The sequence below is a fragment of the Aythya fuligula genome, chromosome 5, assembly GCF_009819795.1.
Source record: "Aythya fuligula isolate bAytFul2 chromosome 5, bAytFul2.pri, whole genome shotgun sequence".
NCBI classification, from domain to species: domain Eukaryota; kingdom Metazoa; phylum Chordata; class Aves; order Anseriformes; family Anatidae; genus Aythya; species Aythya fuligula.
Genome location: NC_045563.1, coordinates 15,170,100 through 15,192,882, shown reverse-complemented (window position 1 = coordinate 15,192,882; position 22,783 = coordinate 15,170,100). Strand labels below are relative to the sequence as shown.

Below are 22,783 nucleotides of genomic sequence, written 5' to 3'. Positions count from 1 at the left end.
CTACAGAGTCAAAAGAGCAAGGGAAAATGTTTGTGTGATTTGTAGTATTTACATTGCGAGCAATGGAACCTCTTGTTTTGACATATTATACATGCCTGAATCGCTAACAAGGCTACAGACTGCACAGGCACATTATACACATTGTTTTTTGTCATGAAACAGTTCTGTGGGACTCTGCTCAGGGACCAGCAGACTCGGGTTATGGTAGCATAACTAGACAACGCCATCCTGCCTACGGTTCAATTTAATCCATCCATCTGCTACCTACCAAAGCCAAAATTTCACTTTTTGCAGCAACATTGGCTTTAGTAGTCAGACCAGGCCTTGTCTGTGATTTTTGCTAAATTTTTATTCTCAGTCAGTCACGGCTGTAATCTTATTTATGTGTAGTCATGCTACCAAAGCCATGATATATTTTCAAGAGTATATAAATGAAAGACCTTTTTTTTCCCCTCTTCAATAGTAACAAATTAAAGAACAACATATGCAAGGCAACAAATAATCTGGATTTATTCAAACTAACCTTGAATTTGTTTGTTTGTTTCATAGTTTGCGGTCAGCAAGGCACAGGGCTAATTTCATTGATTCCTATTACAAAGATAAGTGTGCCACAACAAAGAAGACTGAGGTGAGGTAGTAGCTTTTATTAGGCCAACAAACAGGAGCTGGAAAAACAACAGAGCAACTTATCAGCCAGCCTAATAAAAGACATTACCTCTCCCTGCAAACCTTACATAGCTTATACCATGGCAGCAACTTTACTGCTCAAATATTTATCATCCTAACAATTAAATTCTGCATTGACTGGGAGTTACAGAGCAGCCTCAGTTTATAATTTACTTTTGCAGCTAAACAAGGTTCTCAGTGCAGAAGGACAAAAAAAAAAAACAGAGGAGCACCAGTACTGGAAACACAGATGATAGCATTTTGCTGGCGTGGGCATTGGATCTGCAAGTTCCTCCACCCACACACTGCAAAGCCAGCATCTGCAGAGAACCCCCAGCAGCAAAGCCACGGGCTCTGGGACCAAATTACCACCAAGATGACGCTGTTTAGAATTACTGTCACCAGCGTAGGCGGGCCTGTGCCCCACATAACTGATCTGTGAAGTGAGCTGCTCCCCGGTGGGCACGCAGGGCACCTTGGGGACCCCTGCGAGGCAGCAACAAGCTCCTTGGGCACTGAAAGCGATTTATCATTCCACATTCGCTGGCATGATATTGAATTAGGACAGCATTTTCTGAGAGGTTGGAGAAATAATTATATGGCATGGATTACCAGGCAAACAGGTAAGGTGTAGCCATGGGGTGGTGTAGGGATACCCAGCAGAGTTTAGGGAAGAAGAGGTTTCCCTGGAGCATCCCCAAGTCCGGAAAAAGATTAATAAGCTGTTTTGAGGGAACTAGCACATTAAGGTATATCACTCTGCCTTGTCAACTGCACAGTAAACATACCCCTACACACAGATGTGGCCCTTGGTAAGCATCCTTGTCATTAAAAGCTCAGGCATCCCTCAGTGACTTTCTTGTTGAGGCAGAAATGCATGGAAATGCTCTGGAATTTCTTTCCTAGCCTGTTTGTGTTTAGAGGAGCCACATAGCAACTCCTCCTCACTGCCCCAAGGCAATGACAAAAGCAAGAGACAGAATTACACGCGCATTAGCGTCACTTCTACCACCAGGGCAGGACAGGGCTCTCTGCTCAGCCTTCCCAGCCAAACCTCTCCTCTGCCAGTGCCTCTGGGCACAGCCTCCAGCCACTGTCTCTGGGACTCACCACAGCTCCAAAGGCATTCATCCTGCTGCAAAGCACACACTTGGCCCATTCCAGGTCCCTGCCACTGTCCCCCACTTCCCTCAGCCCCTCTCTGGCTGGTGACATGTCCCTTGGTGTGCTGCTGGCCTCCAGGCAGGTGGGCATCACAGCTTGCCTGGCATCCACCTCCTCTGCCACGGACTTTGGTTGGCTTCAAGTGGGCAGTGCTAGCAGCTGGGACCTCATCTCAAGGAAAACACCTACAGAGGTAATCTGCACCTAGAAAAAGCATCCGTAATTCATTTTACATTCAGCCATGAAAAGTTAAAGTAGAGCCACCTTAGTTCTGCAGAGGAATGTCATGCTGACATCTAGAGTGGTTTAGTTGTTCAACTTTCATGAAAGTTAATTTAGATTCACTTTGGAGTGTACTCATGTAAGACACATGCTTTGTTACTCCTTAACTACATCATATCACAGTGGCTGTAGCCAGGCTCACTGCTCTGTGGCACAGTAAATAAATGCTAAATCTGTGTTTTAATAGCATCAGGAAGGCAGCAGCTGTTACTGCTGAATGCCCAGCAGATTGCTATTGCTCTCAGGATTCTCATCAGTGAAGGTACTGAATAGCCTTAAGATATTATGGTCTGGAAACAAATGTTTCTTTCATAACCAGCACCTTAAAAAAAAAAAAAAAAAAAAAAGTATGTTGTTAAGAGACGACTAAAAGACTTTCCTATTCCCCTGCTATGGGCGCTAGGCTGTTGAATTTTTATCTAAAGAGGAAAATAAGACATTACGCAATTTTCTGAAAAAACATGTTATAGTAATGGGAGACAGGATACAGAATTAAATGTTTAATTCATGGCTTGTCAGAGCCTTGAGGCAAGACCTTTTGGACTTGTTAATTGCTCTTCTGAGTAGTCCAGAAGCTATAATAATGTCTCCTACAACTAGGCAAATACACAAAGCTGTAGTAACATCCACTTAGGGGCTTCCACATCACTCCTGCTGCACAGATGTGCTGCTGCCCACCTGACCATATGCCAACCAAGGCCCAGTATACGGGCTCATCTACGTATCTGGATCTTGTTCTGGTATGTATTTCTGTATATTCAGGTTTTTGGGCTGCAGACAGATATATAAACTGACTGTAGCTGTATTGTGGCCCATGGAGGAGTCCCACTGTATGCCCTGCACCTTCGCATGTAACCGTTTTGTATGTAACCACTGTGCACTTGAGACCAGCAGAAATGAGTGGCTCCGCAGCTGCAGCAGCCTGATTTAGCCCAACTGAGCTCAATGGCAAAAAATTCAGTGGGTGCAAGATCAGATCCCAGTTGCAGGCAAGGATATTAATATGACGAAAAGGGAGGATGAAGGCATAACAGTTTCTATATATATGTTACAGGGGTTTGCATATGTACATTAATTTGGCAGATCTAAGCCATCAAAAATATTCATCAAAGTATTTTTTATTTTCCTATGCCATAACCAACTCTTTTTCCCTGTCCCCGTTGAAAAAGCTAGGATTTCTCATCCCAGCAGGCAAAATCATAGGCTTTTATCTAGCTACTCGTTCAAGTTTCTTCTATTCCCATACTCTAGTGCAGAATATGCTACTCTAGCCAATTCTCTGATAATAGTCTGGCAAGCACTCCTAGCCACTACTGCTTCTACTTTGTTAGACCCCACCAGAAGTTAACTTCAAGGACTTTAGAAAGGCTTCTCTATTGCTGTTTCCAATTTGTTATATTATCCAGCTAGAGTCATTCACTGAGTCGTCAGAGAGATGAACTTGCCTCTAAAGCAGAGGGATCAGTTGCCTTCCTGTTCTTTCAGCCTTTCCTGCTCCAGCCCTTTAGGAAACTCTGAAACTATCTTCTTCTTGTCCTGTTTTAATCGTCTTCTCCTGCAGCTCCCTTAGAAGTCTTGACTGATAACTTTGTGTCACTTTTTACATCACATCAGAAAGAATCTCTTTTTTTAAGCCCTTTCCTTCCCCTTTAGTATTATTTACAGATACATCAAAATTACCTTAAAAACTCATTAATAAAAGTGTAGATCAATATCTTTCATAAAGCAGCTCTTCTCCAAAGGCTGAGGTTTACTTCTGTAAAGCTAGTGGAAGAGCAAGAAAACAGATTTGTCCCTTAATTGTACTGTTCTAAGTTATACTCTGTTCATGAAGTTATTGAAGCAGATTGAATTTTTACTGCTAATGTTCTTTCTTAAAGATAATCCATTTATTTTTCAGGGTCAAGAATATGAAAAAGCAGAAGGACTCAGGAGATGTGAATAAAAAACAAGATGGTTAAAGATCCCTGGTTTAGACATGCTTTGTCTGGAAACCATCAGTATTGTCTCATGAAACTTGGTAGTATAAATGAAGCTATCAGTTACATGATAGTGGAATAAAGTTTCACAGCAAGTGAAACATCCTTTGAGTATTTCAAATCACATTACAGTGAAGAGACAAACTGTTTTGCAACATCATCTGTATAAAAATATCAACTATTAATTAAATATAACAGGCCTCCCATTGAGGGCAGTTCAAGACACTAGAAAAATGAAATGAAACTGAGGACCCCCAGACTTAGCCCAGACTCAAAATGCTAATTCCTTGTTCATAAAATAAATAATCTCTTAGCTACTTTAGAGTTGAGAAAGAACATGACTCAAACCAAGATGTAAACCATTCAATGTGCAGCTCCCACCTCTGACATTTTAATTCTAGCAATGTTACTGTCCTTTACAAACTTGTGAATTTAGGTTTTGACATCTACAAGGGGCATACACAGAATTCACAGTTTCCCCAAGACCCAGGGTTTACAGCCCAAGTAAGCAAATTAAAGGCAAAGCATGAGAAATGGAAAGTGTGATCAACAGTAAAATGTCACTTAATCTGGTGAGTTCCACTTTTAATAAATTTTAACAGCTCTCCCATTGGAAGTAAGGTAAATAACCATTAGCAATAAGTACTGTTTGGTGTAGTTTTTTCTTCTGTGACCTACTCATTTGGTCCAAGAGAGACAAGTCCTTAAGAACAGAATGGGTCCACTGCAATTGCAACACAAAGGGCAGTCTTTAACTTCATGCAAATAATACTAGCACAGATGGTGAATCAACATTTTGCAGGAAAATCCATGTGCTTCCACATTAATGAGACATGGGTTGCAAGAACACAGTATTATACGTTGTCGTCACTATGTCACAAGCAATTTGCTGTCCAAGCCTAGGTATCCAGATGGTATCAAAAATACTCCAAACTTTTTATATGCACAAAGCTTTCATTATAATTAAAAATGGTTTCAGAAAACATACTGTTTTTTCCAAGTATTCCCAGTTCACTTTTAATTGCTGAACACGTCCTGTATTTTGCTTGCAGTGGATTAATAGGGAGCATGTACACGTATTAGAAAACCTCAAAGGCAGCATTGGGAAGAGCTATCACAGGAGAGAGGAACTGTGCAGAACCATCACATTCCCAAAATGCAGAGGAGAAGGAACTGGGAAGCAAAGAGCTGCATGGTGCTTCCCTGGTGGGTACACCAGCAGGGACTTCAGAGAAAATCTGGAAACCATGTCCATAGACCTGCATGTGGGATGGCACCAAAGCAGAACTTGGGAACTACACGATCCCCATTCACACAGATAAAAATAGCTCAAACTAGAAGCAGTGGCTGTTTCTGCTTCAGATCATGTTTAACCTCCTTCTCCACCCATGACAAGGTTTATCCGTTTTGGAGCCAAAGCAACTGGACTTGATGCCAGTTAACTAAGTGCAGTTATTAGCACACTTTCCTTTCTGACTGGAGCCTCAGAAATCTTTATAAAAAGGTCCCAGTGAAATAATTGCTTTCTTTTCACTTCACCCTAGCAGACTCCCACAGGTTTGACTATTTTCTCTCTTTTAAATAAATTGTGCAGCCTCTCTTAAAAAGCTCACTTTTTAAAAAAGCAGCCTTGAAAATACCAGTCTAAATTTGACATATCCTTTCCTATGTTTCAAAGCCAGAGAAGGGTTTTTCTAGAAGATGACACCTTTTCTACTCAAGTAGATTGAAAATCTGCTACAGGAAAAAAGAAAAAGAAAAAAAAAAAAAAAGAGAGAGAGAGAGAGAGAAAGGAATTAACTGCTGGGAGAGTATGTGGGTGGCAGGATTTGGTCTTTAATCTGAAAGATGAAGATGTATGTCAGCACTTCTCCACAGACATACCTATAGGAGATCTAGTTGTTTTCCTCTTTGCATTGCTATAGGCTTGTATTGTTTTCTGATGATACCCCTTATTTTTAGGTTAGCTTCCTGCTGGTCTGTTTGCATTATGTCCAAAACACTAAGAGGTTAACAGAGCAAGAAAAGCTTCAGTCCTTTTTCATCAATGCATTTACCTTTCTAATTGCCTCAAACAAATTCCTCTTGAAATTAAAAATCGTTTTGTCAACCATGCAACAGACCACGTGGCTAAGAGACTTACACACTGGTAACCAGGGAGCAGGCAGAGGAGGCGGCTGCTCAGCTGATGGATATAAATAGCAAAATCCTAGTCAACAGGATATTATTGTTCTTTGGGGTTCCCAAAGAAGCCTTAAGCAATGGATCAGCCCCTACGCGCATGCTGATCGCAAGTCAGCACTGGGGTGCAGTGGGAAGGCAGCACAGGAGCAACCCTGCCCTGGGAAGACTCCGGGCTACTTCAGAAGTGGCCAGGTGTTGGTACTGCTCACACTCACGTGGGAAGAACAATTGAAAAACCAGGTGGTAAAAGGCTCAGCAAACCACCAATGTTAATCCCTTTACATATTAATAACTCATCTTTAATAGTCATGAGACTAGAGAGCAGTGCTTTCCCCTGTTCATGTCATGAAGCCGAACCTAGATGGACATCATTAGATACATTCCAAAGAGCTTGAGAAACTGGGAAAAGAAAACAAAGAAGTCTTTCCAGAGAAGAGCAGAACGGTTTATTTATCAAGTTGCAACTCCACAAGACACCAGCTTCAAACGGCTCCGAGTCAGGGCAGCTTACACTCTCAGGTGTCACAGAGCTTCCATTATAATCCATATTGCAAGGTGAGGCAATTCATTGCTTCACCCCTTTATGATGTGATTTGGTTTTGAGCAATTTGATTGTTCTCCTACTTCTAATTTTCGGTTAACTCTCTCACTTCCTTCTCTTGCAGAACATACCCTTATAATATTCCAGGGCAGACAGACATCTTTAGACAGATCTCTCTCTACATTCCAGCAGGATTAATACCTCATGCATGCCCTAAGCAAGCTCTCTGTTGGTCTTTCTCTCTACCCACACCTGAGCTCTTCCAGACCCACAAACAAAGGAGACATGGTTTCATGACACTAGACACAGCACTGCTCTGTGTTAAATTAACATTTGGGTGATTCTGAGAACCAAACTTGAGAGTACAATTTGACAGCTTGGGATAAATTTGATCTGATTCATTTACACATGCAAACGGAAAGCTTTTAGTATACATTCCCCAAGAAAAAGAAATCACAGTTCCTGGAGATGTTCATGATGAAGGATATTCTTCTGGCTCCTAGTAGGAAGTTTACTTCCTTCCCCAGCTCCACTTTATCTTCTTTCTAGCAACACAGACTCAAAGCAAAGCAAACAGAGCTCCTGGAATAAACTCAGGGAACTGAAAGTACAGTAAGAAGAGGCCAAGAAAGCACAGCTGACTTGGCTCTTGCCTGAGATAATTCCAAAGCATTTGGAGGAAAATAAGTTTTACCTGAAGATGATAAAATAGCAACTCATAAAGATGGTCAACATAAGACTTCAGAAAATACATCTTCCCAGGCAGGATGAAGTAGAATAAAGGAAGTTGTCTACATTCCATAAACATTTGGTCCTACTTGTACCATAAAAACCTAAGCCAAGCCAAAATGAAGTATGCTTTGACCAAGTGTGCTTGCACTCCGTTAGTCTTGACCTACCAACTTGTCTGTATTGCAGAGAACACCAACAAATGTGAGTAAATCCAGAAGGAAACCGCCCGCAGCCAAACAAGGGAACAGCACACGCTGGGACGACAGGTGAGTTGATAGCATCATGTGAGTTAGCAACTTGTAAAAGTTTATTATAGAAGATATACGTATTGCAGTGCATGTAAATTGTTAGGTGACATTAGGTATTTCTGTCAGGTGGCAAAGGAAAGAAAAAGAACGTGTCAAAGGAGGAAAGTGGTCATGTAGCTAGAGTGGTCACACTGGAAAGAGAAGACCGAGGTTCAAGGCCTGCTCCACCAAAACTTTCCGTGTTCACACACACAAGAGTATGTCATTAGGCTACCTGGATAAGTTTGAAATAATTCCTCTGGCTTTCATGTGCCTTTGTTCCCCAACCCTGAAACAGGGATGCATCTAGACAAATACATTAAAACTGTGAGACACTCAAATACTAGGAAAGAAAAATAGTTCCCTGTTAGTTAGTATGTATTAAGGACATACTTCAGTTTTCATCAAGACAAATGAAAAGCTATGGGAAAAAAAATCCTGCAGGCATCAGTATTACCTGAGTACCAGAAGACAAGCTGGGACCCTCTCTGTAAAACCACAATTGCTAAATGCCACTTCCATGTCCCTAACAGCCCCATCCTTCTCTAAGAATGCAGTGTGCAAGAAAGCACATGTGTAACAGGACTGCCAAGCCCAAATGAAGTGGGCAGCCTCTGTGAACCTTTCTGTCACATGGACCTCACGTTAGCACATTATGCTGTTTTCCATGCAACTCCTGTGAGGCAGCCTGTGTTTAGGCTCCAAAGCTGATCATTAGTGTGATAAATGAAATGAGTGGAAACTCCTGCTCATAGAAACCGAACTGCAGCAGCTCTCCCATCAGTCACTGCTCTAAGTTTTGTTTCATTAGTGAAACAAGAGTATGAGAGGTCAAGTGAGTGTTCGGCTCATAATTAAGTGCCTGAATGACAAAGCTGCCTACTGGTTTGAGTGACGCAACATTGGTGTCTCAGATCTGAGCTTGCTGTAGGCATCCAGACCACCTCTGCAAATGGCTTTCATCAGTATCAGCAGAAAAGTGACGGACTAAATGATGAATGAAAAAAAAATTGCTCTAGAGCTAGTTGTGGGATAAGCAAAGAAGCAATGTTTAGACACCCCACCAAATTAAAGGAAGTCAAGGACTTGAAAGGTACCCAAGATCTCAGTGGGCTGAAACTAAATCTGAATATAACTGGCTGTGTCAATTAGTTTCAAATCAGTCTTGAGAAACACGTGGGTATCAGTTTTCCAGACCTCAGCAGCTACACGGGGATCTCTCAGCACCTGAGGACAGCCCCCCTTGGTCACATCCAGGACCAGAAAGGAAGCACGCCTGCCCTTCTTCTGACAACACAGGCTACCACCTCCAGGGTCATGGCCACTTCCTGACTTCAGAGCAGTCACATTGGTGTGACCTCCAAGTTCTTAAATAAACTCACAATGAGTGATACTGTCAACTGCAGCATTAAAGGCAAAGGCGTTTATGGCATTCTTTAACCACGTTAGCAACCAAAACATGGTGCTTCCTTTTGATACACATGGTTTCTGAAGACAATTAAATCTCCTGTCCTTTCTGATTCTTCTGATAAACATGCAACGTTTTAAAGTTTTGAAAGACCGACATTGAATAGATCAAAAAGACCTTCTACCTTCAAAAGAAATGCAGCTTAGCCAGCAAAAATTCATGCTCTGTCTTCTTTCAGCCAAGGTCAATAATTATATTAACTTCTGAAAGACAGCCGAGCACAAGTTCTTTTTAACCAGCATTACAGCCCCTTTAAAACTGTTTCTTTATAATGGGCAGAAATGAAAGAATTGATGCAAGAGTCCCTGTAACTTTAAATCATGCCTTGTCCTGTCTCCAGGGAGATCTTTAGAAGAAACAAAAAAAAAAAAAAAAAAGAGAGAGAGAGCAACGGGAATTGAATGTCGTTCAGTTGCATTAATCATCGGGGATGGGAAGTCCCCAACCCAACCCAGTGTGGAATCTGGGAACAAGGATGGGGACCAAATGCTTCCCCAGTGACTCTAAGTGATAATGGCCAAAGTCACTCATAATTTATGACAGATATAGGCCTACTGAGTACTTGTCAGAAATGTAGATGGGGCAAAACATATCTCAACACATTGTTATCAGTTTTACCTATCATGTGCAGGTGCTGACCGCAGTCCCTCCCGTGCTGTCATTAGGCCTCCTGAGGACCACAATGCTGGGCCCAGGTGCTCCCCCTCCCTGTAGCTCTTCCCCATCTGCCCATTTTTGTTTGCTTTCTTACTCCCCCTGGGCAAAAAGCCCAGACAGACTTATGTTTCATTCCTGACATATACCCCAGACAATACTTCTAAAGTGGACATTTCATATGCTATTTCTAAATGCTATGTCTTTATTAACTTATGACTGCAGCTCATGTTTACAATGACCATCAGTAAGAGCCAGAAAGCTTTAGCCATGTGTCCAGATGCAGTCATACACAGGATGAGTTTTTAACAAAGTAATTTTCATTGCCATTGCTTTCATGTGTCACGGTGCCAGGGGCCTCTCACCTTTCCCATTTCTCACTGAGCTGAGAAGCACAATCAGCCGTTAGTGGTGAACTACACTGGCTGCATCTGTAAACACCTATTGACATACATTAGTTGGTGGTTTCTTTGCAAAGACTAAAACAAAATGGCAAAACATTTCTACCTGACCGCTAGAGTACAAGAGAGGCTGTGCAGGTAAGCAGGGCCCATGGTCTGGCAGGAGCGCAGGACTTTGGCTTGAGCCCCCTGTGATGGGCAGCCCTGGCTGAGACAGGGGCTCTCACAACATGTGAGTAACGCATGGAGGACAATCCATGGAGGTGTTTGTTGTACTGTTATTTGGGTTTCTTGAAAAAAACAGAGAAAAACATGATGGGAGATTAAAAATGTAGCTTGTACTAAGCACTAGAGTTACGAGACAATAGCAAAATTAGCTCACATTGGGTTTCAGAGGGTTTAATAAGTGAATTATTCTGAGGGACAGGGCCAAGACAGTAGGACCTGCCATTTCACCATTACCAGTGATGGTAAGCTGGGTGGGGAGGGAAAAAATGCACGTAGACAGTTTATTTGAAGTGCATTTTCTTTCGTGTAAATACTTTCTTCCTGGTGCAGCGTATTAAATGTTTTCTTTTAAGGGCTCTTTGTTAACCCAGAGACTGCAGCTGGCGTGCCGCGATGAACAACAGCCACCTGAGCCACTTCAGTCCCTCTGGGGGAGAATCCTGGGTGTGAGACCTAAACCTGAGCTTCGGTGTAAGTGGCTAAAATGTGGTCACCCACCCTGGGGGTCCTGCTATAAGAACCGGAGCACCATGGCACCCACCATGATGGAGGTTAATTAGACACCTGAGACTTGTTTCACAACCACTACAAGAAAACTGAAAAGTCCGGTTGCCCAGAAAAAACAAAATTCCAGTCCAGATGAGTATGATTTATTGCCAGCAGGCGAGATTCGCCCTTAACTTGTCTTTGCACTTAAAATACCTGTGCACATGGAGGCCCTGGTGCTGCAATTTGATCTAGCTGGACCATCTCCTGGTAGAACATCCCTGACTTCAGCAGGGCTCTGGGTGGACTCAGGAGTATAGGGCGTTACCAGAGAACGAGGCAGCACCACAGCCTGTGGGATCTGCATGGCAAGATTGGAGTCTGGCCGGTGTGTAAATCTGACCCACGGGGCACCAACTGTGTTCCCTGGTAATGGGCACTGCCCAAGAGCAGAGACTTCTTTGCCTGATTTGGGACTTAAACAAAATGCACTCAGCCCCGATGTTAATTAGGGGAGGGTGAAGATCCAACGGGATACATGAATTGAAGAAAACAAGGGCTACAATATAAATATTTCTATTTGAAATTAATCCTGTGGTGCATATTTAGTGAGCATGTACTTTATAAACAACCGGAATTATACTTCCAAAACAGAAAAACATTAAAATAATTTGCTATAATAAAGTAAATCAACTACACTGATCAAGAAAGATCTCATTTCTGACTAAAAACAGTAAAAGATGATAACATAAAAGTTACAAGAAGCAAGGCAAATCCTTGTTCACAGACTCACTGGGTCTGAATTATACTGATGTACACCAGGAGTATCTTCCAAGATGCTGCAATACAAAATATGTTTTTTTCACATTTAAGTTAGTGGAAAATTGTTAACAGAATCCCTCTGAGTAATTCATTATTTTAACTATTGTACCTTGAATCATGCCATGAGATTGAGTAATTGGTATAGAGATTAGAGTTAGCTTTTTAGTGTCTTTGATAACATATTTTCAGATTCAATGGGATTTCTGGATTTAGAAAAAAATCCTTCCTGTTGCAGGTTACATGTCCGCAGGCACTCATTCTGCAGACATGCAGGCTGTTGCTCTTATGATCCTCCTTAGAAGATGCAGATTTAAACTGTGTTTGTGGTTATGAAGCTTCAAACTACAGCTAAAACACCGCTCAGCTATTTGCACAGAAGTATGCAGCAATTATAATGAAGTAAAATCCATCCTGCAATCCTCCACCTACAGTCCCTGCACTTAACTGGGTGGGGAGAGATAAAAATAGAGTAGTAGGTAAAGAGACACGCAGGGAAAGACTGTTATTTCTTTAAAAGTGCTATGATGCCCTTCACCACACCAGTATTGACACAGATATGACTGTGTCAATATCTGGTGATTTCTTCTCGTGAATAGATAATTTTGAGGTTTTTTTTGACTTCTACATAGACAGATAAAATTTGGCTCGTGCACTTTAGACATACGCCCTTAAGTATTCTGCAACAACACTAAGTTTAAACAACACAGTGCATAACCAAATAGTGCATAAATGGACAATGACAAGCCAAAATGCCCAAGGTTGCTTCTAGTCCAATAGAAAGCTGTCTTTAAAACAGAAGAAGGAAACAAAGTCATTGCTTTGTAATATTTTCAAAGTAAATGCTACAAATACTTCAGGATGCAAGTGACATAACCTTGAAATTGGCTTGGAGAAAGAAAATTGTTTGAATTTCTGTCCAAGCTTTGTGGACAAACCAAAAAATAAGCAGGAGGAACTATGAGAAGTACATAATATTTTTTAACTGGCTTTAGTTTTAATAAAGCGTTTTGAAGTCTGTCATTTTTAAACTAATGCCATTCAACCTCAGGCAAGCAATACCTTCTGAGATGTCACCAGCTCTCAGGAGCAATGCTGAGACTGGGCCCTGCCTGAGCAGGAGCTCCCCAAGGAAAGAAAGAGAAGGTGATGCTGGTGAGTGACAGCATGTCTCCAGCCAGGTCCATGCGTGGAGGCCAAACAAGAAAAGTGTCTCTTATGATGAAGTGCTAATACACGGGTGTTAAAGTTCATTTGACTGTGGAGCTACTGGGCATGATTTCAATTTGGTGTAATTTCATCCTTGCAATGGGACAGAGAACCCAGACTTCTAATTTGTTAGAGAAATTAGGCATTGACCTTGTTAAAACTGCATGCTGAAACATGCAATCTGTACTTTCTCTTACCTCTCACGGCTCCTTCATTTCACTGCCAGTGTTTCCTGCATTCGGAACAGGTAAGTCTTCCTGTCATTGCTGATAAACACTGTAAGCCATCCCCACCAGTAAAATTATCTTTACAGCATCATCTTTAGTTTCTTATACTTGGATTTGAATCTGTATTTTGGGGTTTTGCATTTAGAATTCCTATTTAACTTGTATATGGAATAACTTGTATATAGAATAATATCTCTTTTTTGTGGTTCTACCTTCATCTAAGGCTCTCCAGGCAGTTTAATCTTTCCAAATGTCACCTTAATCCACAAGGAGCTCCACTGAAATTAGCATGCCTATGGGCAGAATGAAATGCCACTGAATATAGGGACAAGCTATGGAAGAGTTGAAGTAACAAACTGTTACAACACCTTACTTTTGTCAGAATGAATGGCTACATTAAAAAGGTTTCCTTCCATTTATAACATTTCCATGTGTTTCAAAAGCATGTCAAACTACAGCAACCCGGTCAAATGCTGATGTATCTTGTAATTATAAAATAAAAATAAAAATCACTCTCTACAGTTAAGTGCAACAGTTGTAGTCATTATGCTTTATGCATAAATAGATAAACAAAATACAGAGAGAGAAACATTTTCAAGAGTTCCTGACTGTCTATGAACACCGGCCTTTGGATGTCCATTAGAGATGCACAAGCCCCCAGATGTAAAGAGATGTAGACAGGCTCACTGAAAAAGAGTTAACTATCATGAGGTAAGCACCTGTATTGCCTCTGAAGACATGGGCTTTGGGACATCGTATCTCAAAGGAAGCTGGGGTTCATGGGGTTCATACCATTAACAACCACAGTTATTGCTTACAACAAAAGCTTATAAAGCTATATTAAAAAAAAAAAAAAAAAAAAAAAAAAAAAAAAAAAAAGCTAAAAAGCTTATAACATTCTAGATCTAGAAGGCAACCAAAATCAGGGAGCATTGAGTTTATTACGAAGTGATGAAGCAACATTACAGACCAGGGCAAGGATGGAGAGCCTATGGAGCTGGTATGGCACATACTTCTTTCAGCCTGTGATCACTAGTTTGGAATTATTTCTGACAACACTACAATATGCTTCTGTCTAGCACTCAAAATGTGCTTGAAGACCATGCAACCTTCAGCAGAGAAAGCCTGAGACACAGGAAAATATTTAAATACAATGGAATCAAGGAATATACACCCATGGATTTCTGTTGGATCTAGATCAAACCCTGAGTAAACAGCAAAATGACAAGTAGCAGGACTTTGGGCTCCTTGTCTTGTCCTGATAGAAGAATAGCAGACTTCTACCATCCCAAACCATGTACACTATTATAAATACAAGAAATGAACATTTATATCATAGTTATTTTTAAATGGTTGTAATAGCACTCGTTTTCCAGAGATGGAAAAAACTTCTGGCTATACAAGAATTCACCTCTATATATTCCATTCCAAGGAATATAAGGAAAGGAACACAGTATTGAATATACATTTGGACTCTTGCAAAGTACTGAATTCAGGACAAAATATCATCTAAAAGAGAGTAATTCCTGCTGCTGAGGATGCTGCCTCATTCTAGCGAGTGCAATTCACCACGTAAGGAAGTATATTTTTGATGATCCTAAATCAAGCTTCCAGTAAGGAAGATTTTAAAATATTCTTATGTTGTAACAAAATGTTCCCGCTGGTGGTATAATGAAAGAAAGAAAAAAAAATCTCCTGGCAGGAAATTAATTATTGAGCATTCCACTGCTTGATGATGTGCTCCTACGTTCTGTGCAGGCTTTCCATTTTTCTCTCTCAGTATGTGCAGAAATTCACTATGGAGAACATACAAATAGAACAAAGACCAAAAGAATATTAGTTTATTAAATGCATTTAGAGACCAAAGAGAACTGGAGTGAGGAACTTGGTTTGCATGTCACCACACCTGGTGCTCACTCCCTCTTACGTTTACCTCTTCTCCTCTCCATCAGATTGCCACTTTTGATTCTGTTCCCTGAAAATACCTCTGTTGAAAATGGAAGAGATACTCCTGGATTTAGCATTGCTCACTTAAAACAGGTTAGAACCACTACTTCCTTCATTAAATTAAATAAATAAATAAATAAATAATAATAAAGAATTGAAAATCTCAGTTCTTGATGCTAATTGGTAATAAAAGCTAATGAACATAAGCCCATATCTAAATAATCAGCTGTAACTCCATTTTCAAAAGCATCTGTTTGTTTTTTTCCTCTATGTCCAGTCACTTTAGAAGATTTCACTACTGTCAATTTGGGTCTTCCTGAGAAACATCTGAAAAAAGTATGCTTATTATAATTTCACCAATTTGTTTTATACCAAAATATATAGGTTCTGGGGCTACTTCTGCACCCAGCACATGTACCTCGAACAGTACCTGACCTGAGTGGGATCGCACTACTGCAAAAGCACCCCCACGAGAGCAGGCATTTCCCAGTAACTGGCATCCTGGATCCTTCAGCGGTGTTTTATGGAGCTACCACATGGAGAAGGAACATGCGACAGACTGAAACCACATATGCCTTCTTCAAATAGCATTTTAAGCCAGCAGTGCACTACAGCTTAGCTAAGAAATGCTGAAGAACTTTTCAAGATAAATTAATACTTTCAGCTTTTAAAAAAGGAGGCAGAGTATGGAAAGCTGCTACAGCAGATGGTTGCATGATGCCAGCAGGAGCTTGAATACCAGGTAGGCTTCTGAGGAGCTGGTGATACCCTTCCTCATGGTCATCACCACTGTCTCCTTGGGCTCTTCCATCAGCTGCTGGACAGGATGGCTCGGACACAGCAGGACAGTAATGCCTCCATCTGCCTTCCAGACCTGACAGTGCTCCCGTTTGACTAGCTGCCTGCATCAGCAGAAGACAGTCAGTCTCCACCTCTACAGGCAGGAATGTCAGTGTTTTCATGTGTTGTTCATAATTGCAAATACCTAGCTGGTGCCTACTGAACTCTCTTTACAACATACTCTCTGTGCACCGCAGATACCTCTCGGGTCCATATTCATACCACAGGGTCCCCAGAGACTAGGATATACTTTCACATGTTCAACATTCTCCATTGAAGGGATGCATTTTGGAATAAGACACACCACTGACTTTCTAACACCTACTCTGGTCTTGCAGTGCTGCAGGAGCAGGAGCTGTGGCAGCAGATAGGGACCCGACCACCTGAGCTCCTTCATGTGGCCCAGAGCAGCAGGGCCCTGCAGGGGCTCTGCCAGGACTGCTGGAAACTGCATCAGCCCCAGCTACTTCTCATCCTAGAGTCCTGACTTTCTGGCACATCAAACCTGTTATTGATTCTGCAACTGATAGACAATGATACCAGAGATGATTCAGATCGCATTCTTTTGGGAGGATGCATTTTGAGTTATAAAGCAGGAGCAAGTTTAATTACTATGTATGAACATAAAGCATATGCTGCCATTTTGCAAGAAAGCATACTGAAGAAAAGCATCATGCTTTGCCACTGAGCTCCTGGGTGACAAAAATCACACTCTCCCAAGTATCAGACTTACCATCTGTAAAATGCTTTCCATTTCTAGAAGATAACGTGAGGGCTCTGTGTTACAAATCATATATGCTGTAAGTGGAAGATATTATCACTTGTTTTGGAGCAGCACCTTAGAACAATTGCCTTTTCTCTCCCGTTAGAGCCCACACCAAGCATAAAACTTCTTAAAATCTTACTTAGTAGCGCAAGCAAGGTGACAACTGCTAGATCTCTAAAAACTCCTCTTGTATGGCAAGGAGACAGGAGTTCTTTTCATGAACATAATGTTATTCAAAGGAATTCGCCCTGTAGGATGACATTCTCCTACAGGACTATAGGAATTTTAGAGAAGGCCGTGTGCGTCCATAAAAATGTATTTTAAGTTCCAGAGAGGGAAAGGAGTTTAACTTCTTATATAAACAATTGAGAGGGAAAGTGAAAAACATGTTGTTATTGTTTAAGAAAATATTTATTTTCTATTCCTTCTCATAAAAGGACATGAATTAAGGATTAAACCTATTTTAATCAGTAGGGCTTTGAGCAACAAGAGTTCAGATGCAGGCCATCCATGCTAAGACACAGAAACAAAAGAGACAGGGACGGGTCAGAAACGTAGAATTATATTGCAATGAAAGACTGGCAAAACCCACGGGGAGTTCAACCTGGAATTGCCTGCCCTGGCCAATCAGAATCTGGATTTCAGAGGTTATAAAAATGCAAGTCAAAATGTTGAAGAATGACCCCATCCACTGTTAAATAATGAGTTGAAAGAATGGCTAATTTGGGTCTCCTTTCTGATAAATTATACATGTTTTACCATCAAACCCAACCAAAAACTAATTTCCAGCAACTGCACGGTCTCTGTCAGCAGAACAAGCTTTAACACCATTATGCAGAAACAGAGAGATAATGACCTATAATTCAAGTCTATTATTTTTATGGGACGTGAAGATGCATCGCAGTATATTGCAAGCCGTTGATTAAGATTGGTATGCAGCATTAAACAAATTGCTCTGCCTTGCCTATAAACCAAGGATGCTTTTGATTCTTTCATCCGCTCGTGCTGCCCTTGCCCATCACGAAGAGTTTGCTGGCGAGGGGCAGTGATAACTTGGAGGAACTAAAGCACGGGCACCCAGCTGCACTCAAACCTGGAGATTTGCATCCCGCCCGCCGGCACAGCCCGTGGCAGAGCCTGCCGTGGATGATTTCCCCCAAATCCCTGCCCGTGTTTACTCAACAGCAGCCGCTCGGGAGGTGCGCTGGGTGGGCGCTGGGCTGGCCAGCAGCCTCCCAGCCTCCCTCCCTCCCTCCCCGCTGCTCGGCACCGCGAGCTGAGCATCTCCAGCCTGCGGCATCCCCGCATCCCGCCCGCTCCGAGCTGCGGGGGCGAGAGGCCGGAGCCCCTGTACGGGGCGAGCCCGGCACCTCCCCGACGGCAGCTCCGACGGGGCCGGGCTCGGGAAGCACCCCCGGACCCCCTGCGCTGGGCTCCGGGGAAACTTTGCCCCCCTGCTGGCCCCGGGGGAGAAGAAAGGGAGAGGAAAGGAGAAACAGGGGAAGGGGAGAGAGGAGGCGTGGGAGGGGTTTTGGGAGGGGGGGGGTGTTTACCTTGGAGGTTCTGCACTCGGATGTCGCTGATGTGCCCGATCAGCTCCTCGCGCTGGAACCAGTCCCACTCCTGCCCGGCCATGGGGCCGCGGGGGCGGCCCGCTCCGTGCCGCTCCGTGCCGTGCCGTGCCGGGAGGGGGGTGTGCCGGGACCCGGCGGCACGGCCACCGCCACCGGCAGCGGCACCGTCGGCGGGCGCGGAGCGGAGCGCGGAGCGGAGGGGGGGGGAGGCGGCCGCTCTCCGCTCCCCGCCCCGCCCCGCGGCCCTCCCTCCCCCTGCCCTGCCTCCCTGCCTCCCTCCCGGCCTCCCTCCTGGCCTCCCTCCCTGCCTCCCGCCTCCACCGGCCGGGCGGAGCGGGGCAGGGTGCGGAGCCGTGCCTGCCGCCCCCGTCCTGCGCCCCCTCACCGGGAGCCGCCCCCGGCCCGTCCCGTTCCTCGGTGCCCTCGCAGCCCCTGCCCCGTGTGGGCGCCCCAAAGCGATCCGCCTCTCCCCACAGCCGCTGGTGGGGCTGAATGAAACGCCGCTGTAAACGGAGAGCCCTTCCAGGCTGTCTTCGTGCTCCCTTAGCCTGCTTTCAGCTGCCTACGCGGGCTGTCGGATTTCCTTTGAGGCTATTCGCCCATCGGATGCTTCCCTTCACACCGCCCTTCACCTCAGCCGCACGGTGCTTGTTAGCATCGCCACGGCCTGCCCCCCGCCAGCCTGTCCCTAACACTCAGGGCACTTTGTTACAGCCATTGTAGGTCGGTGCGGGTTTTGTTTGCTTCTCCAACCGTGAGGGCTGTATAATGTAAACAGAGAGAAATTGACACAATCCAGTCAGACTCGTCCAGTATCACTAGTTAGACTACCAAAACACTCCACCTGAGATCTGCAGAGTTAACTATAAACAAACGAGGAGCCGGAGATTGTGGCTCTTTCAAGTGGGGAGCGTTTGTGCGATCCCAAGGGAACGCCTGCACCTCACAACCCGCTGTGGCACTCAGCAGTGCGCTTCCCACAGCCTGCTCAGGTGATTTTCTCTGCTACACGTCAAACAAAATAAGGTGGAGATGGTGGAAACGTGACATCATCTGTAGAGTATCTAATACATGAACTATTTATTGTCGCTCCAACAAGCATCGGTCGATTATCCTACAGCCCAGCCCACAGGAGACCGGGGCTGCCCTCAGCTTTATGACCAGTTTCATCTCAAGGCTGCAGAGTTTTGCCCAGAAGTAAAGGCAGGTGAATTCCATGCCATAGTACTTATAAGCCTGGATGTGCGGAACAGAACAAACAGTTGTGAAAAGAAAAACACATCTGAACTCCAGCAGACTTGCCCAAGTGGCAGTGCCAGGCTCTGACTTCATCTAGCACTGGGAAGTCCTGTTTTTTCCCAGGCTGCTGCTGTTGACAGCCACCAACACCAGACGGGGACGGTGGAGGCTTCATCTCACCATGTGTGGGCACCCTGCAGGAGCTGGTGTTCCCCAAGCTCACCAGACAACTGCTCTCAGTCTCCGCTAGCCCTCATGAGACCTCTGCTTGCTCAGGGCAGTATGGGCAGCTGCAGAAACACAGTTGGGATAAGGCACAGGTAAATGGGCGAGGAGAAACAGAAAGCTCTGCAACCTTCAGCAGCGAAAGGTGTACACAGGGGTGCAGCAGAAGGAGCAAAGGTGAAGAGGAAGCAATAAAGCCAGTCCTCGCTGCCAGCCCTGCCCACTGTGTGATGTTACAGCTGATTCATTGCTTCCCGCACCTTATGCTGGGGCTGCCTTATCTGCTCCTGCCTTCAGCCTGTGCCCTGCCTGGTGCGAGAGGTGCTCAGATCCATCACCAGGGTGCCTGAGGGAGCAGCCCCAGTGCTCCTGACATCTCCAGGCCCGCTGGGCAGCCAGGTTGGACCTGCACAGTCTGGGTCTCAGGGTCAGGCTGGGTTGAAGATGTAAATGATTAACCGTGTGGGCACAAAGAAGTTTAAAATCCCATTTAGGGGGAGGAGAAAGCATATTAAACCTTTTTTTTTTTCTTTTTTTCTTTTCTTTCTTTTTTTTTTTTTTTCTAACCTAGGAAAACATTTGTTCTGTGTACCCTTTTCCCATCAAAATGTCAACAGACGATGAGGACCAGCAGGTAATGCTGCCTGGACCTCCTGCTCATCCTGGGTGATGGGAGGTGAGAGCAGCCACATGGCAGACAGCCCTTCTGCGGGGGGGTCAGGCAGGACCTCAGTCTTGGCTGGGGATCCACGCCCATCTGGGAGGTTGGCCTCTCTGCTTTCTAGCCCAGCACATCAACATAAGCTTCATCAGCCTCATCTTCCACGAGGACACTGGTCTGTGAGATGCTGTACGTGAACACGGGCAGCAGAGCATGTAGCAGGTGTGTGGCCTGAGTTTATCCAGCCTTTCAGCCAGTCCCTCAGCACCTTCCCCAAACCAGCTCTGTGGTGAGCAGAAACCCTCCTGGGTACAACCTCCACTGTGATGGCTGTAACAAAGTGCAATATGTGCAGAACCACATGCTCCAAAATGAAAAATTTAAGCCCCTAAAATTGTAAGGACAGTAAAATTTGTGAGATGAAAAAAGCCATCTTTTATAATAATTTTTCTTTATGTTTTTATTGTATTCAAGTTCTTCCCTGCTACCATGTGGTCTATGAATCAGCCCTAGAAGTATGAAATCTGAGATTCTCACATAAAGCTAGATCTCCAAACGTTATGTTACTTGTCATAAAATCTGTAAATGCTTGTGGGAAATTATCTGTGAAAATACTATATGCCTACTAAGAAGTAACTGATTATATACAGTGAGGAGTAAAGAACTTCTCTTAAACAAAAAGTGATTTCAGATTTTGTTATTGAAGTTTGTTTGCCTTTTGATGTTTAAGGACAATTCTCTAACTGAAAAAGCAGGTTACATTTAATTAAGTCCCTTGGCTCAGACTCGTTACTCAGGGCAACACTATAAACACTTGGCAGAGACTCTAAACTATAATAACAGGTTTATTAAAAAAAGATTTTGGTCACATACGAGAAGACAAGGAGTCTAATAGGAAGTTCATGGGGAACTTACCATTCTTCATCACCTTTATCTTTTCACTTTCTAGTGTATGAAGAATAAAGATATTAAAAAGCTTTGTTTGCCATCTGCATTTGTTTCCTTTGCATATCTTACCTGTGAGTGATTTAATGAGTTGAATACTCAGTTTGAGAAGAAAATTTATACTTGAAGATTGTCTGATAGTAGAAAAATAAATAAAAATAATAAAAAACAATGGACCACACAAATCCTACAGATAAGTTTTGTGCCTGTCCAGATCAAAGGTGCTTTGTGGCTCCTGCTAAAACACCAAGAAAAGGTGTCTACCACAAAGGAAACTATACATGTAGATATATTTATGACATTGTAACTACATTGCTTTGGTTTACAGAGTTCTCCATATGTACAATCATTCTAGGCGCAGATTATTTTCTGTCTTTGTTTAAACCAGTTCCAGAGCAATGAAAACCAGAAAAAGATGATGTCTCTCTTGCAATAGGTACATCCACGCGAGGGCACTGTGAATATTCACCCCATACCTCACAGGAGTGTAACTTCCTATACAGGCATGCTGCTGGCTATCCCTGACTGCTCTGGTCAAAGAGCTACAAAAATATCTCCACAGCAAACCTTTCTAGACCTCCCTCCACCCCACACTCCCAAAATGTCCCTGTTGCATTCTGTAGGCCTGCTCAAGACAAATACGGTGTTTCTGGAAAGGTCTTGGACATTTGGGTCTTGACCCTACACTACCAGCACAGCCCTCAAGTCTTCCCACACTTTTAGCTCCTCAATGGGGCTATAGAGAAGGCGAGCATCTCACTCAATTTTTAATACATGTAGGGTTGGTTTTTTTTTTGAAGTCTTCCTGGAGGAGTAAAAACAGAGGTTTTCTTACTTTACAGCTGAATGAGGAAAAGAGAGGAAGGTTGAAATCTGTAACCTTCAACTAAAAGCAATCCAACTTATCATTTAACTCTCACATTTTACAGTTACAGTACAACCTGACCTGGATGGTGACTCCATTTCGAGGCAATAAGTATGCCACCACAGGTCTCATCAACACTTCATTTTTCTTGTTTACCCCATATCTGAAACACCAAGGAGTGCCAACCATGAGAAAAGATTCATTAACTGTGCCAGATGAATAGCTAAGCGAAGATTTTGCTTTTATTACCCTGTCCGACAGCAGCCACCCTCCAGTCTGGCTCCTCCACCCACACACATGTAAACACTGGGAGGGGTACCATGTGAAGCTGACTTTCAAAGCAAAACGCAAGAAAAGTCAGGAGGAAAAAGAAAGTCTAGTTCAACAAAGTAAG

The 22,783-nt window shown here is 43.4% G+C and overlaps 1 protein-coding gene across 1 annotated transcript in view; it reads right to left on the bottom strand.

Annotated features, from left to right (window-relative positions):
- The window catches only part of CLMN (calmin), a 71,991-nt gene extending 53,350 nt beyond the window's left edge, over nt 1-18,641 (bottom strand). The window contains exon 1 of the mRNA XM_032188047.1: nt 18,434-18,641. Within this exon, the coding sequence (XP_032043938.1) occupies nt 18,434-18,515 (82 nt within the window). The 5' untranslated portion in view covers nt 18,516-18,641. The remainder of the gene's footprint in view (nt 1-18,433) is intronic.
- Between the last annotated feature and the right edge of the window lie 4,142 nt (nt 18,642-22,783).